General features: G+C 40.1%; 1 protein-coding gene across 1 annotated transcript in view; it reads right to left on the bottom strand.

Moving 5' to 3' along the window:
* Nucleotides 1–768: 768 nt before the first annotated feature.
* LOC309544324 (cryptic protein-like) overlaps nt 769–17,964 on the bottom strand; it is a gene marked incomplete at its 3' end in the record, with an annotated part of 34,250 nt that continues 17,054 nt past the window's right edge. Inside the window, exons 4-6 of the mRNA XM_082243231.1 lie at nt 17,009–17,123; nt 4,725–4,837; nt 769–890 (exon numbers count right to left, since the gene is read on the bottom strand). Coding sequence (XP_082099357.1) covers nt 769–890; nt 4,725–4,837; nt 17,009–17,123 — 350 coding nt within the window. The remainder of the gene's footprint in view (nt 891–4,724; nt 4,838–17,008; nt 17,124–17,964) is intronic.

Below are 17,964 nucleotides of genomic sequence, written 5' to 3'. Positions count from 1 at the left end.
TTAAATGCCATTTGTTGATTGTATAATGTGCATTTACTGTAGTTAGGGTTTATATCTACTCTAATTTTTTTATAACAGAACTTTTGAGTATAAACTGTAAAAAAAGTGCAATAAGCAGTTTTCCATTGGCCCTAAAAAATCTTGTTACCTTTAAACATCAGAAGTCATTTTTGTTTTATATTGACACATCGGAAAAGTTTACACAATTCATACAAGTGACAAAGGGACATGTCTAGTTCATTCAAAGGTCAGAGGACCTGGTGTTCCTGGTTTTTGTCAAGTTGTTCTGTACATTTGTAAGAAATGAAGTTGTTTCTAAGGTTCACGAAACAATATTTACCCAAAGGCACTGTGCTAATTTTGATCCCTAAAGCCATATAAGTCACACATGTCAAATGAGCTTCTGATTTTGTGTACATGTTTTTTTTTTTACATTTTTGTAGTACATATTAATATTTAAGAGATAAATTTAGGACACATAAGGAAGACATTCACTAAATATAGCTCAAATAGTTTTATTCAAATATATAAGAGTATTCCATAGTGCTATTCAATCATATTATACATTATTAAATTAAATATATAATGAATAAATATTTTGTTAAATATTTCTTCCACAGGAAGTGTAAATAATATTTCAGTGTGCATGCAGTATACCGAATCGAAAAAATTATACAGAGCAACCAAACAGATTGCACGTTTTAGTATAATTTTTCTTTTTTTTTTTAAGTACATTTTGATCACATAACCAGGCACTGGGTTAGTAAATTATTTCCAAATAACATGAAAATAAGAAAGTAAACAAGAAAATAAAAATAGCACACGTGCTCTTGAATGTAATATTGCTCCATTAGAATGTAATTCTAACAAAATGTCATCATTTTCAGGATCTAAAAAAAAAAAAAAAAAAAGTTTTTAAATACTACTCAGTACAATTACTTTTACATCATTATTGAGTTGTGTTGAGAAATCCCAGATACCTCGGTAAGCAGATACCAAACTAAATGCGTATTTTTTTTCCGTTAAAAGCAACATTGTTAAGTACTTGATAATGCTTATCTGATATTTTTTTGTGACTCAACCTAGAATAAATGTTACAGAGATAAGCAGTGATAACAGAGTAGTTTGAATCACTTGTAAAATTTAGGATGCATTACAAAAATGTATACCAAACCTGCATATTTTTTTGGGCATGAAAAAAATGTATCCTAAATATACTTCATTTATCTGATATTTTTATTTTTTCATTAAAAAACAATCTTATCTCATGGCAATACCTAAAACTGGTTGTATGCAAAGGGATCTGTATACTTCAAGGTAATATATACTGATGTGAATGTACAATGTATATGTAAAGCGCTGCGTAAATTGACAGCGCTATATAAGTACCTGAAATAAAATATTGATTTTTGCATATGTTCTTATGGTCAGGATCAAAAAAACTATTTCAACTTTTTTTTATAATAAGGGTAATAAAAAATATTGCAATCAGGTTAATAAAAAATATTGCATGTGAATAGTATGTACAGTGCATCCAGATAGTATTCACAGCGCTTCACTTTTTACACATTTTGTTATGGTACAGTCTTATTCCAAAAATGGACTAAATTAATGGTTTCCTCAAAATTCTACAAAACAATACCCCATGATGACAATGTGAAAGAAGTTTGTTTGAAATCTTTGCAAATTTATTGAAAATAAAAAACAAAATGAATCCCATGTACATAGGCATTCGCAGACTTTGCTCAATACTTTGTTGAAACACCTTTGGCACTAATTACAGCCTAAAGTCTATTTGAGTATGATGCTACAAGCTTGGCACACCTATCTTTGGGCATTTTCTCCTATTCTTCCTTGCAGAACCTCTCAAGCTCCATAAGGATGGATGGGGAGTGTCGGTGCACAGCCATTTTCACATCTCTCCAGAAATGTTTAAATCGGGTTCAAGTCTGGGCTCTGGCTGGGCCACTCAAGAACATTCACAGAGTTTCCCGTAGCCACTCCTTTGTTATCTTGGCAGTATGCTTAGGGTCGTTGTCCTATTGGAAGATGAACCTTTGCCCCAGTCTTAGGTCCAGAGCACTCTAGTGCAGGTTTTCATCAAGGATGTCTCTGTATATTGTCTCCTGTACCATGCCCGCAACACTGCATCTCCTGCACTATGCCAGCAGCCCTGCACCTCCTGTACCATTCCCACAGCCCTGCATCTCCTGTACTATGACCACAGCCCTGCATCTCCTGTACCATGCCCACAGCCCTGCATCTCCTGCCCCATGCCCGCAACCCCTGCATCTCCTGCACCTTGTCCGCAACCCCTACACCATGCTGGCAGCCCTGCATCTCCTGTACAATGACCTCAGCCCTGTATCTCCTGTATCATGTCTGCAGCCCCTGCACCATTCTCACAGCCCCTGCATCTCCTGCAGCATGCCCGCAGCCCCTGCACCATGCTCGCAGCCCCTGCATCTCCTGCACCATGCCCACAGCCCCTGCATCCCCTGTACCATGTCTGCAGCCCCTGCACCATGTCCACAACCCCTGCATCTCCTGCACCATGCCCACAGCCCCTGCATCTCCTGCACCATTCCCGCAGCCCCTGCATCTCCTGCATAATGCCCGCAGCCCCTGCATCTCCTGCACCATGCCCGCAGCCCCTGCATCTCCTGAACCATGCCCGCAGCCCCTGCATCTCCTGCACCATGCCTGGAGCCCCTGCATCTCCTGCACCATGCCCGAAGCCCCTGCATCTCCTGAACCATGCCTGAAGCCCCTGCATCTCCTACACCATGCCCAGAGCCCCTGCATCTCCTGAACCATGCCTGCAGCCCCTGCATCTCCTGTACCATGTCCAGAGCCCCTGCATCTCCTGTACCATGTCTGCAGCCCCTGCATCTCCTGCACCATGCCTGAAGCCTCTGACATGTCCTCCTGTAGCATGTCTGCTGCCTCTGACCACCTCCTGCACCATGCCCACACTTTTAACCGGAATTAGCTTATATATATATATATATGTGCCATATGTGCTTATAGCTTTCTTATCTATATATAATACACTCTTCAAATGTGCTTTAAAATGCATGGTTTTCCCTTTTGTGAACAAGAAAATAATGGTGTTATGCTGTTGGGCCGGTAGAATAATTCTATGGGGCAGGTATGAAACTATTTCCAGGGCTGAACTTTATTCCCAGTCCGGCCCTGCATGGCAAAAGCTGTGAATACTCATGTTCATGTGATTTTTTTTCTTTTTCTTTTTAATAAATTTGCAGGGATTTTAAACAAACTTCTTTGAGATTGTCATTATGGGGTATTGTTTGCAGAATTTTGAGGAAAATAATGAATTTAATCCATTTTGGAAAAAGGCTGTAACATAGCAAAATGTGGAAAAAGTGAAGCGCTGTGAATACTTTCCGGATGCATTGTATTTTTATTTTCAACCAGCAGCTCTGAACTGCATTTCACAATTTTGCCAGTCCATTTTTGTCTGCTTTGTGGAAAAAAAAAAAAAAAAGTGTTGACATAACCCAATAGCGCAAGCTAAAAATTAAAGGCCCTACCCCAGCTAAAAGCAAATTCTCAGTAGTGTCATTGGGCCAAAAGGCAGACAGTAATAGTAACCTGAAACAGGTTCCTACCCTTCGTCATTTTACTTATAATGTATCAAAACCCAAAAACAACAAAAAAAAAAAAAACATATTGCAGCTTAACACTCTTTAGATGTGGTTGGTAAATTTGTTTTCTTTTCCTTTTTTTCAGGCTAGGTACTTTTTTTGCGATTACAAAAAAAAAATATGTTGATGCTAAAAGATATGTCCTTGTCACTTTCTGTCTTCTGAAACAATGAGGAGAGGGGGGAAGTATTTGTTTTTTAAAACACAGCAGCGTAGGGTTACATTAATGGCTCTCTATACAGTTACAGTACAGTGAGTAAGATATGTCCACCTACACATGAAACATGTTACTGGCAGGATCAACATAACAAATAAAGAAATAGATGACCGAAGAAGAAAACTTATGTCGTCACCGCATGTAGGGACTTATTTTTTTGGGGGTGTGGGGGGGGGGGTTAATAGGCTTTAAAAGCGGTTCTCCTGTTACAGTCTGTGTACCCACTGGAGATATTTCCCTTTGATTCCTGCCCTGATAGGAAGTTAGGGGAAATATTTCCAGCTGAGACAGTGACACTGCAGGACAATAGCTTCTGCTGTATCATCTTTTATAATTCTCTATCAGTCCTAAGTCTTGAGTGCACGCCGTTTTAAATGTTTGTAAGAAAACATACCCCAAGCGACTTACAGCTGTAATCGCAGCAAAAGGTGGCGCTTCAAAGTATTAACTTAAGGGGGCTGAATAATTTTGAACACCCAATTTTTCCGTTTTTTATTTGTTAACAAAGTTTGAAATATCCAATAAATTTAGTTCCACTTCATGATTGTGTCTCACTTGTTGTTAATTCTTCACAAAAAATTACAGTTTTATATCTTTATGTTTGAAGCCTGAAATGTGGCAAAAGGTCGAAAAGTTCAAGGGGGCCCAATACTTTCGCAAGGCACTGTAGTTTGATTATAAACTGATAGATGCTGCTATTTTGCTTTAACAAACTGATAATAGTTTATTTATACTCTTTAAGAGTGCATTTCTTTAGGTTAAAAGTTGGTGCATTTTTTAACAATTTCTACTTAAACCACACTCAAGTTGCTTTTCTTCTCACTGTAGCACAAACTCACCACAATTTGTTTGCCTAAATTCCGCTAAGCAGTGAAGAACGCCATAGGTGCACCGACATAATCTGCAGCCATATTGAAGCCAGTCTCCATGTTTGATATTGGCAGCACAGTTCCTGAAAGTAAGAAAATATTTTTTGTTTTTCATGATAGCTAAGGTTAACTATTATCACAGTAGCTAGGAAGGAAGAGGAATTTTGATCTAAAAAGATTTTCTCAAATTGAAAATGTATAGGAGTTCTTTAGATTACTAAACATAACTCATTAAACACATAAAACATTAAGCCTGCTTATCGCCAACAAAATCTGGATTTCTAAACCAGACACACAAAATAATACGTAGGTTTTTACCCTCTTGCTTTAACATAATGACCACCAAATAAAGAACAGAAAGACACTCATATTGGTAAAGGCCTAACTAAAATTATTTATTTATGGTATTTAGGATAGTGCAAAGGCCTAGAACCTCCATCAGTTCTTTTTTCTTTCAGGTAGAATATATTCTCCCTTTCCTGTCCTGGTGACATCATTATAAAAAAACTCAGAGGTATAGGTGTCACCAGACAGTCTCTGAGATTTCCCTCCACTTTCCCCTGTCCTTATGACACCTTGTTATCTAGACATAAAGTGAGGGAAATTCCTGCCAACAAGATCACAATCAGCAATAAAAATGTGACACAGGTTAAAAACCTTTCCTATCCTGTCTAAAACAAGAAAAGGAAAACATTTTGGCTGGTGGAGCTTTATTGGTATTCGAGCATCCTTGCTGCTTATTAAAGCGGAGTTCCACCCATTTTTAATAGGCTGGAATACATAGCTGTATGTAATCCCCTTTAAAACGGCTTTTACCAATGGAAACTTTTTTTTTTTTTTGCTAGTAAGTACCTTGATTTCGGCATTATTGCTCCTCTCCTCACTTCCTGGTCCGATCGGCGATGACGTCATTCGGCGATCCGCAGTATCTGCTGGGATGTATTCAATTCCAGAAATCTCGGAGTAGCTGTATCTGTACTGAGCCGTGCCTGCCCCGCCTCCGCCCCGCCTCCGCCCCGCCTCCGCCCCACCTCCTCTCATTGAGTTGCATTGTATGAATGTATTAAGGCCGTTCTCTGCCCCGCCTCCTCTTACAAATCAATGAGAGGAGGCGGGGCAGAGGCGGGGCAGAGAACAGCCTTAATACATTCATACAATGCAACTCAATGAGAGGAGGCGGGGCGGAGGCGGGGCAGAGAACAGCCTTAATACATTCATACAATGCAACTCAATTAGAGGAGGCGAGGCGGAGGCGGGGCGGAGGCGGGGCGGAGGCGGGGCGGAGGCGGGGCAGGCACGGCTCAGTACAGATACAGCTACTGCGAGATTTCTGGAATAGAATACATCCCAGCAGACACTGCGGATCGCCGAATGACGTCATCGCCAATCGGACCAGGAAGTGAGGAGAGGAGCAATAATGCCGAAATTAAGGTATTTACTAGCAAAAAAAAAAAAAAAAAAAGTTTCCATTGGTAAAAGCCATTTTAAAGGGGATTACATAGATCTAAAGTTCCAAAAATGGGTGGAACTCCACTTTAAGACCTGTGCAGTTATGACATGCCAAGGACTAAGAGTGGTCACATGCATAATATATTTGCCATGTGTACCTGTCTGCTAGAAGCACACAAATTATTTTACTCCGATTTGTATTTGCTTGAATTGTTAGTATAAATGCAAGCACATTTTCAATGAAGTTCTTTAAAGCAGACACAAAAACGCAAGGTCTACATACTACAAATGAATCTATCCCCCCCCCTCCCTAATGTAAAAAGGACACATTATACGTACATGTGCAGAAATGTTCGAAAAATATATATATATATATATTTTTTTTTTTTTTACTCCCCGCTTCTGTCTACTGTGAGAGTGAAGTTGCAATCCTTCCCAGCGAGATCATGGAAATTCTGAGATGCATTTCTGTTCTCTTGTGAGATTTGGGATGCTTCAGTCCCAACATTTTGCCAAAAAGATCACTACACTATCCTCTCCAGGTTAGAAGCTTGGTGCTAGGTAAGTACCGTATTTATCGGCGTATAACACACACCTAATTTTAAGAGGGAATTTTCTGGAAAAAAACGTAATTAAAAAAAAAAAAAAAACCTTGAAGAAAAATAAGGGTAGCTCAGAACTTTGTACCCCTTCACCACTTTGAAACATTTGTACCTAAAAGGGTACAAGTTCTGGACATCTCTACAGTGCCTGACAGGGGGAAAGGCGCAACTAGACACACACTCTGCTTTACAGGAATGGAGGAGCTAGTGTGTGAGTCTTAGCTCCTCACCTCCCTGTCAGGCAGTGTGTTTCTTTGACAAAAGGAGTCTGCCCCCCCCCCCCCCCCCCCCGGCAGACTCCTTTTGTCACTCTGGCCCCCTTTAACACCAGTGAACGCTGCTGCCTTATAAGGGAGGTCAAAGAGACACACACTCTGCTCTGCAGGGAGGGGGGCCTGTCAGCCAATATGTGTCTTTTAGCTCCCCCTCCCCTGTCAGGCAGTAATTACTGTGTGCTCCACCACTCCCTCAGACTTATTTTATCCCACAGGTTTTTAACTACTTGTACCTGGCTGATACAAGTTCGGCAGTTCTCTGTTCCTCTCAGCTCAGGCTAAACTCTCGCGAGCTGTGCAGAGCGTTACCGTGGTCTGACGGCCGTGAGAGTTAAACTGTGTAACATACACCAATAGGAGGACGGCTGCCCGAAGCCTGCAATGTGGGGTCTGGGGGCCCGGGACTTGCAGGTCCCCCAGGTACTCTCGAATGGTGTCCACTCGCCTGATACTGGGGTATGTACCCTGCCTTTTTTTAACGATATCGGCATATAACACACACACACAATTTGCCCCCTATTTTCAGGGGGGAAAAGTGCGCATTATATGCTGATAAATACGGTATATTTTGAACTAAATCTGCAGCAAGCAGCAAAAAGAGACACATCACATTGGCTCTCTTCTGCTTTTTTTTTTTTTTTTTTTTTAAAGCCTTTTTTGGCTAAACTTAGCCTTGAAAACAAGCCCTCAATGTCCCCTGTAGCTGTAGACACTGTGGTGTATAGACATGTGCAGAACGGAAAAACTTGTTTTGTTTCATTTCAAAGAGTGCTGGCAATAAAAAATTCAGAAAAAAAAAAACAGCATGGGGTCCCCCCCCCCCCCGATCCATACCAAGCATTTTAGGTCTTGTATAGATTTTAAGTGAAAAAAAACTAAAATTTAAAAAAAAAAAATGGCGTGGGTTTCCCCTTAAAATCCATACCAGACCCTTATCTGAACAAGCAGCCTGGCAGGCAAGGGAAGGAGGGAGGGAACAAGCAAGCGCCCCCACTCCTGAACCATACCAGTCCACATGCCCTCAACATGGGGGGAGTGCTTTGGGGTGGGGGGGGGGCTTTGCACTCCAAAGCACCTTGTCCCCATGTTGATGGGACAAGTGCCTTTTCCCCACAACCCTAGGCTATGGGGGTCTGCGGGTGGGAATCGGCATGCGGTATCAGAATCTGAAAGCCCCTTTAACAAGGGGGCCCCCAGATCCTGGCCCTCCATGTGAATGAGTATGGGGTACATAGTACCCCTACCCATTCACCAAAAAAGTGTAAAAAGTGGATAAACACACAGTGTCTCTGTATGTAGATCTATCGTCAAGCACACTGCCTGCCACAGGGCTGGGCTGTGGAGGTCTGCGACCGGGGGGCTTATCGGAATCTGCAAGCGCCCCCAGATCCCACAACCCCCCTATGTGAATAAGTATGGGGTACATAGTAAGTTAATAAAGACACTACACGAGTTTTTGACAATATCTTTATTAAAAAAATAAAAAACAAACAAACAATGTCCCTCTATGTAGATACATCATCAATAATGCTGCCCACAGTACCACCTGACCCGAACAAAAAAGAACAAAAAAACCTCCGGGCAAAGGCTCCCCACTGAATGCCTGCACCTCCGTCTTATATTTCTTAAATAGCTAAGGGTGGAGTCACCTGATGTCAACAGGTGACACCACCCCCCTTGTGATGTCATCGTCCCAGCATGCCCTGGTCATTGTCATCGGGTGACTCTGCCCTTAGCGATTTAAGAAATGTTAGATGGAGGAGCAGGCAGTCAGTGGGGAGCCTTCAACAAGGCAGGAGTTTTTTTTTTTTTGGGTCTGATGGTGTGATTGACGATAGATCTACATCGAGGGACATTGTTTTAGGTTTTTTACCCACTTGCCGACCAGCCACCGCAGTTATACAGCGGCAGGTCGTCAGGTTCCCGTGAATCCCAGTACCTGAACAGCTCTTCGCAGGGAGGCTGATTAACGGGGCCATTATCCGCGATTGCCAGCGGGCACCCGCGATCGCTCCCCACACAGCAGACCGTTGTTCTCTCACCTATCAACACAGAGCTCCTGTGTTTCTCCTATTTAGAAACACAGAATGTTCCTTGTTGATTTCACAAGCCCATCCCACCCACAGTTAGAAAACACCCCATAGGTTCACAATTAACCCTTTGATCTCCCCTTGGTTAACCCCTTCCCGGTCAGTGTCATTATTACAGTAACAGTGCCTATTTTTAGCACTGATTACTGTAGTGATGTCACTGTTCCCCCCAAAAGTGTCAAAAATGTCATTTAGGGGTCCAAACTGTCTGCCGCAATGTTGCAGTCCCGCTAAAAATGGCAGATCGCCGCCATTACTAGTAAAAAAAATTAATAAGAAATTACAAAATCTTTCCCCTAGTTTGTAGATGCGATAACTTTTGCGCAAGCCAATCAAAATATTCTTATTGGGATTTTTTTTACCATAATATGAGGCAGAATAAAAATTGGCCTAAAATTATGAAAAAGTTAGATTTTTAAATTATTTTTTTTTTTTAATGGGAAAGTTATATAGCAGAAAGTGAAAAATATTGTTTTTCAGAATTGTCGCTCTTTTTTTGTTTATAGCGCAAAAAATATCAAATACCATCAAAAGAAAGCTCTATTTGTGGGGAAAAAAGGGCATACATTTTGTTTGGGTATAGCATTGCACGACCGCACAATTGTCCATTAAAATATTGCAGTGCCGAATCGCAAAAAATGGCCTGGTCATTTAGGGGGAAAATCTTCCGGTCCAGAAGTGGTTAATGAAGGAATTGTCAATAATTTGTGTAGTGTCTTTATTCACTTTTTACACTTTTTTGGTGAATGGGTACTATTTACCCCATACTCATTCACATGGGGGGGGGGAACTGTGATCTGGGGGGCCAGATTTTGATAAGTCCTCCACCTGCAGACCCCCACAACCACAGCCCAGTGTTGTGGGGAAGAGGCCCTTGTCTCCATCAACATGGGTACAAGGTGCTTCAGGGTGGGGAGCCGGACCCCACCTCCCCAAAGCACCCCCCCATGTTGAGGGCATGTGGCCTGGTGTGGTTCAGGAGGGGGTGGAGCTCACTCATCCCCCCTTTCCTGTCCTGCCAGGCTGCATGCTCAGAAAAGGGTCTGATATTGATTATGGGGGGAACCCACTGCATTTTTTTTTAAATTTTGTCGTGGGGTTCCCCTTAAATTCTATACTAGACCCGAAGCTGATGAGTCATCGGTTGTTAAGGACGCTGTGGCTGGCTTCCCGGCCCACTCCTTAACCACCAGCTATTCTTCAAACAGAATTCGAGCCGGTTAATCATCTTTCAACCGATCTGAATTTGAATTGTTCAGAAAATTTAGAAAACAAATAAATTAAATTAAATGAATTTCAACTAAATTCATCACTATTTCATTCAAATAACCAAAAATGTGTCTAAATTTACATTCGGACCAAAACAAATTGCACATGTCTAGTGGAGTAATTCACCCAGAGATCCAGGGAAGTTGTTCAAGTTAAAGTTAAGCATTTTGCTCTCCCTCCTATTTTTGTGCACTTGCTCTACCAACTCACTGCTGGCATAGAGAAAGCAAATGATATACAGAGAAAAATGTATACTGTACATACAGTTGTGCTCTAAGATTACATACTCTGGCAGAATTTATGATTTCTTGGCCATTTTTCAGAGACTATGAATGATAACACAAAAACTTTTCTTTCACTCGTGGTTCATGTTTGGCTGAAGCCATTTATTATCAATCAACTGTGTTTACTCTTTATATATCATAATGACAACAGAAACAACCCAAATGACCCTGATCAAAAGTTTACATACCCTGGTGATTTTGGCCTGATAACATGCACACAAGTTGACACAAAGGGGTTTTAATGGCTATTAAAGGTAACCATCCTCACCTGTGATCTGTTTGCTTGTAATTAGTGTGTGTGTGTATAAAAGGACAATGAGTTTCTGGACTCCTGACAGACAAACCCTTGCATCTTTCATCCAGTGCTGCACTGATGTTTCTGGATTCTGAGTCATGGGGAAAGCAAATGAATTGTCAAAGGATTTGCGGGAAAAGGTAGCTGAACTGTATAAAACAGGAAAGGGATATAAAAAGATATCCAAGGAATTGAGAATGCCAATCAGCAGTGTTCAAACTCTAATCAAGAAGTGGAAAATGAGGGGTTCTGTTGAAACCAAACCACGGTCAGGTAGACCAACTAAAATTTCAGCCACAACTGCCAGGAAAATAGTTTGGGATGCAAAGAAAAACCCACAAAAAACTTCAGGTGAAATACAGGACTCTCTGAAACATGTGGTGTGGCTGTTTCAAGATGCACAATAAGGAGGCACTTAAAAGAAAGATGGGCTGCATGGTCGAGTCGCCAGAAGAAAGCAACCTACGCAAATGCCAGAAAGTATTCCGCTTACAATACGCCAAATAGCACAGAGACAAGCTTTAAACCTTATGGCACAAAGTCATTTGGAGGGATGAGATCAAAATTTAGCTTTTTGGCCACAACCATAAACGCTACATTTGGAGAGAAGTCAACAAAATCTATGATGAAAGGTACACCATTCCTACTGTGAAACACGGAGGTGGATCGCTGATGCTTTGGGGATGTGTGAGCTACAAAGGCACAGGAAATTTGGTCAGAATTGATGGCAAGATGAATGCAGTATGCTATTAAAAAATACTGGAGGAAAATTTGCATTCATGGGACGTACTTGAACATTCCAGCATGACAATGATCCTAAACACAGGGCCAAATCGACCTGTCATTGGCTACAGCAGAATAAAGTGTAGGTTGTGGAGCGGCCATGTCAGTCTCCTGACCTCAATATCATTGAGCTACTCTGGGGAGATCTCAAAACCTGCAGTTTGTGCAAGACAGCCCAAGAATTTACAGGAACTGGAGGCTTTTTGCCAGGAAGAATGGGCAGCTTTACCATCTGAGAAGGTAAAGAGCCTCATCCACAAATACCACAAAAGACTTCAAGCTGTCATTGATGTTAAAGGGGGCAATACACAATATTAAGAACTGGGGTATGTAAACTTTTGATCAGGGTCATTTGGGTAGTTTCTGTTGTCATTATGATTTGAAAAGAGTAAACACAGTTGATTTATAATAAATGGCTTCAGCCAAACACAAACCATGAGTGAAAGAAATGTTTTTGTGTTATCATTCATATTCTCAGAAAAATGGTCAAGTCATAAATTCTGCCAGGGTATGTAAACTTATGAGCACAACTTAAGAATTATTTACTTCATGGTGCATGCACAGTTCTTTTTTAGGAAAGCCCATCTAGTTCTTTTTTAGGAAAGCCAGTGCAGAGGTATACAGTGTGTTTTTTTTTTAGACTATATTGCTAAAGCAGTGGTGGTCATAGAGGGCCTCAAGTGTGACCTCTCATCACCAAAAAGCCAAACATAATATTTAGTGAATGCTATATTACAAAAACTGTTAGAGACTGCAGACATGCAACAGGAGATGCCCAAAGACTGTAATCATGCTGTGAGACTATGAAGATGCTATAGGAGTGGTTGGAGACTGGTGACCTAAAAAGAAAAAAAAAATAGATGCATGCAGAAAATAATAGGATATATATATATATATATATATATATATATATATATATATATATATATATATATATATATATATATATACACAGTTGTGTTCAAAATTATTCAACCCCCAATGCTGTAAAGGGTTTTAGGGAATTTAGTGTACATTTGTAATTGTATTCAGAATGAAATCCTACAAGGACTTCTTAAAGAAACATATGCAACTAAAATTACATCAATTGGTTTTGTAATACAGTAGTAAATGTTTCTTTTGTGAATTCTTCATTGACACAATTATTCAACCCCTTAAAGACTACCACTCTGAAGAACAGAGGTTCATTGAAGTGTTTTCAATCAGGTATTGAAAACACCTGTGGATGTCAGGGAGCAGCAATAACGCCTAATAAGCACCAATTAGGCAGCTTTAAAATGACTGTGATACTCAGCTCCTTCTAGACATTTACTGGTGTGGTTACAAACATGGTGAAGTCAAGAGAATGGTCCAGGAAGACAAGAGAAGAGGTGATTACTCTTCACAGGAAGGGCAATGGCTATAAGAAGATTGCAAAGATGTTAAACATACCAAGAGACACCATAGGAAGCATCATTCGCAAATTCAAGGCAAAGGGCACTGTTGAAACGCTACCTGGTCGTGGCAGAAAGAAGTTGCTGACTTCAACTGCTGTGCGCTACCTGAAGCATAGAGTGTCAAAATCAATGTCAAACTGGCCAAAACAATCAATTTCATTGGGGGTTGAATAATTTTGAACACAACTGTATATATATATATATATATATATATATATATATATATATATATATATATAAATGTTAAGTGATTTAACTGCTAGAAACCAATCAAAAGAATTGAATTTCTTCACTGGCATCTAGGGTAAAGTAAGGTGAGTAAGCACCTAGGTAAAAAAAAAAGCACAGGCTGCTTTCTGTAGGGTCTCTGAGGGCAACATGATAAACACAAATAGGCTTTTGGTAAAATGTATGTGTAGCCAAAACATTTTCTTTTAGTTTTGTATAAAGTAAGGAAGGTTTAATCTGTGTAATTTTTGCTATCTGTGATCTGTTGGGAATATATTTCCATTTACCCCCTTCTCCAGGTACACACAAGTGACATGAAATCCCTACCAAGTGAAGAAAATGACCCTCTTAGAAAGTGGTCACTAAAAACAGGTGTCCTCCCCTACGCCATCGATTTTATCTGATTCTAAATGTGATTTAGTTCTCTCCAGATGCAACTAGTACAATCTACAGTAAAACCAAGTTATAACACATGGCAAAAGGATGCATTCAAGTATATACAATATATTGTACTGCTGGCCAATAACCCATGCTCAGTAATGATCTGTCCATGAAAAAGATGTTAGTAATACTTGAAGACACACGAGTGTAATGCAGGAAGAACAAGTATTTGCACAAAATTAATTATATCATTTGATCATAAGACCCTTCTGTTTTACCTAAATGAAAGGGAAAACATTTCCAATACATATGTCAAGAAAATTATCATATGTAGCAGGTGTACTGGCAACGTCTTTGAGGTTTATGTGATTGCTATCCAAACTGGGTATAAACAGAACAAAACTAAACATGCCAATGATGGCCAAATTTGTAGGAATTAAGTCCAGAAAGATAAAAGAATAAATATGTATATATTTTCCAAACAGTGTCCAAGTGAACAGACAGCTAGGCTCCATTTAGATCTTATCTTCTTTATTGCTGCCAAATATCAATAACAAGATCATTTCTGCACTTTTTACTGTTTCTCTGCTTGAGAATGAATGAGCTAGCCTCATTTTCTTCAGCTCCCCAGCTCATAGAGGACTTTCAAAGCTTTCAATGATTATTCTCAACTGCCCTCATTAAAAATAAAGAATTAAATGACTGGTTCCAAAATATTTTTAGTATGATGAAAAATCTCTCTCAATTTATGCTCATTGCCATGCACTGCCCAGTTTCCGACAACATGGAATGCTTCAGTAGAGTTAAAGGAGTTTTCAAAGGCAGAAGGTTTTTTTATCTCAATCCATTCTATGCATTAAGATAAAAAGCCTTCTGTGTGCAGCAGCCCCCCTCAGTCCCCCTCATACTTACCTGAGGTCCCTCTCTGTCCAGCGATGTCCACAAATGTCTCAGCCAACCGCGATTCTACTTCCTGATTGCTGTGGGGGCACTGGACAGGAGGGAGGGGCCAGGAGAGCAAAAGAGGGACCCGAGAAGAGGAGGATCCAGGCTGCTCTGTGCAAAACACACAGAGCAGGTAGGTATAGCATGTTTGCTATTTTTATAGGAAAAAAATATTAGACTTTACAATTACTACCACTTCTGGGCCGGGCCTATTTCTGACACTTGTTAAAATCAGATTTTTTTTTGCTATAAAATTACTTAGAACCCCCAAAAATTATATATATATATATATATATATATATATATATATTTTTTTTTAGCAGAGACACCAGAAAATAAAATGGAGATTGTTGCAATGTTTTTTTATCACATCGTATTTGCGCAGCTATCTTACAAAGGCAATTTTGTTGGAAGAAATTCACTTTTTTGAATTAAAAAATAAGAAAAAAAAAACAGTAAAGTTAGCCCAATTTTTTTCTATAATGTGAAAGATAATGTTACGCCGAGTAAATAGATACCCAACATGTCATGCTTCAAAATTGCGCACGCTCGCAAATGGCGACAAACATTGGTACTTAAAAATCCCCATAGGCGACACAATTTCTTCAGGTTACCAGTTTAGAGTTACAGTGGAGGTCTAGGTCTTGAACACCGTTTACATACAGTATGTGGGTGCGACTTGCATATGTATTCGCTTCTGCGCGCAAGCTAATGGGGAGCTTTCATTTTTTATTTCCTATTTATTTTATCTTTTATTTTTACACTTTAAAAAAAAAAATGTGATCACTTTTATTCCTATTACAAGGAATGTAAACATCCCTTGTAATAGAAATAAGCATGACAGGACCCCTTTTTTGTGAGATCTGGGGTCAAAAAGTGTCATTTTTTTTCCAACTTGAAAAAAAAATGGCCTCTTTAAATCGTTTGCTAGGAAGTGACGTATGGCGTCGCTCCTGTCCTCCAAGGCCATAGTGTCGAGTGAAGGCCATCTTGCCCTCCCTCAACTTCGTGCCTGAGGGGACAGCAGACCTGATCGTTTTCCCCCGCTACCGGCGGGTCCGGTAAGTGGGAAAAACGACCGGTGCCCATAAGGGTGATCCCATGGCGAATCCACCGCTGGGACCACCCTAATGTTAAAGCAGACCGCCCACAGTTTTGGAAAAAATACCGGGGTTATGGCAGCTATCTGTTGCCATAGCCCTGGTATTTAACTGACGTATAACTGTGGCGGGCGTTCAGGAAGTGGTTAAAGTGACATGAAACAATATCCTTATTCTGCCAAAATAATCTGTACACATCCACTACTTAATGACCCTGTAATTTATTCTTCATTAATTTGTTTCATAAGCCTGGCACACATGTACCGAAAATCTATACCTCTGTCTGTCTAACGACCGGCTTCTGTTGAACGGTCTTGCTGGAAAACCAGCTTTTGATCAGCACTTGCAGCTTATATCTGCATAGGCTGATTTGTGTATTTGATGAGGGGGGGGGGAGTCCTGGCTTTCAGAATATAATAGAGCAGCGGGAGAGATACCTGCATCAACCTTGCTTGTATTAACCTGGGAATCTGTTTTTTTTGTGTTCATCCCACTTTCATTTGTTTGGAAAAACCCATGCAGGTTAGTTTCAGTCATGTGCGCATTTCTGATAGTCCAAAGGCCATAGTCCCTAGTCCATCTCAGGAGTAAACAAGAGAGGATGACTTCAATATTATCTACAGTGGGACCTTGGCAAATGAAGGTAGCCGTCCTCTAACATTTGCATCACAGCAACAACAACAACAAAAAAACAAAAAAAGTAATTTTGCGATTTGAAAAAGGCTGAGAACAATAGAATGTACCTTTTTGAGTTAATACATACCTGAATAAAGCTTTTTTCCAGGGTTTTATGTCCGTAGTTTGGAGACCCATGCTTTAAGGTAAGGTTAGTGTATTGCTGGTCTAATAGTTGTCTGATTTAAGTAAGGTAGTGCATAGCTGGGGTAATAGTTATGCAATTCCCCTATTTAGTACATTTAGCATGATTTCTATTTTAATCTGGCTATATACAGTGAATCTGGATCAAAATAACCACCTACTGAGCTCATAACCTGGCCTCTAACAGCAAGATCTTTGGTCAAACATCAGTGGCCATACACAGCCCTTTATTTGCAAAAGATGTAACCGCTAACTTCTTTCTGGAAAACAATTCTCTTATTCACCACCAAAAACCTACCTTTTCCTTTCATCGAATTCACAATATCGTCCAGTGAAATACTTTGGGCAAGCACAGAAACTTCCTAAGACGCAAGTTCCTCCATTCATGCAGCAATTTCTGTTGAGTTTACTGCCTTAAAGAGACAAAGAATTTGTTACATGGACACACTTAGCAACTCTGCCCATAGATAAATCGTGTTTGTCTCTAGTCACCAAAGAATCTTTAAAAGGTTTACAGTTATTGTCTTGTAAAGCAATACAATTAGCTGCCTGTTAGAAATGTTTGTTCAGTGAAGGCATTGTTGTTTGTACAAGGATTAAAGGACAACTACAAAAGATTAGTGCCTTTTATGCTGACACTCCAAATAGATTCTAGCTTGGGGGTACTACATGTTCCCGCCTAATTATTTATGGCACTCTTAAATAGTGTTTTTGAGAGGTACTGTGGAGCCACATAGGCCATAAAGGATGCAAGATTTTACAGCTGTCATACTCCTTGCAAGAAGGCTCAGTTTACTTGACTTTACCAGAAAGGGCTTTCCACCTCGTAAAGCGTATTTCCACTTTTGCAGTCAAAGTTGAGAAAACCCCACTATGTGTTTGTAATATGTTCCCATCCACTCAGCATAGTTAAAAATGTTTTTAAGAAAATATTACTTACATTTTTGATTTTTCCAAGGAGAAGGAGTCATGGTTGATTCGAAGAATCTCTGGCCCATCTTAAATTTTATTGACCCCAAACTATCCCCCATTAACATACAATGCAGGAGGGTGGTTTCTAAATGTTTAACTCTTTGTTAGGACAGTGTTCAAATCTAGTTTACAGCTAATAATGAAGAACTGCGAATGCAGTACTGACAGGGTCAATTATGTTTGCATCTTTCCACAGCCCCCTCCTAGAAATTACAAAGTAGAGAGCGTTTTTTTAAAGTTTTAAACAAGTTTTAACCAAGTAAAAAGCACTTAAAAAAGGTA

This window comes from Pelophylax lessonae (genome assembly GCF_965119305.1).
Source record: "Pelophylax lessonae genome assembly, chromosome: 1".
Taxonomy (NCBI): Eukaryota; Metazoa; Chordata; class Amphibia; order Anura; family Ranidae; genus Pelophylax; species Pelophylax lessonae.
The sequence above is the reverse complement of the archived record's forward strand: the minus strand, read 5'-3'. Positions and strand labels throughout refer to the sequence as shown.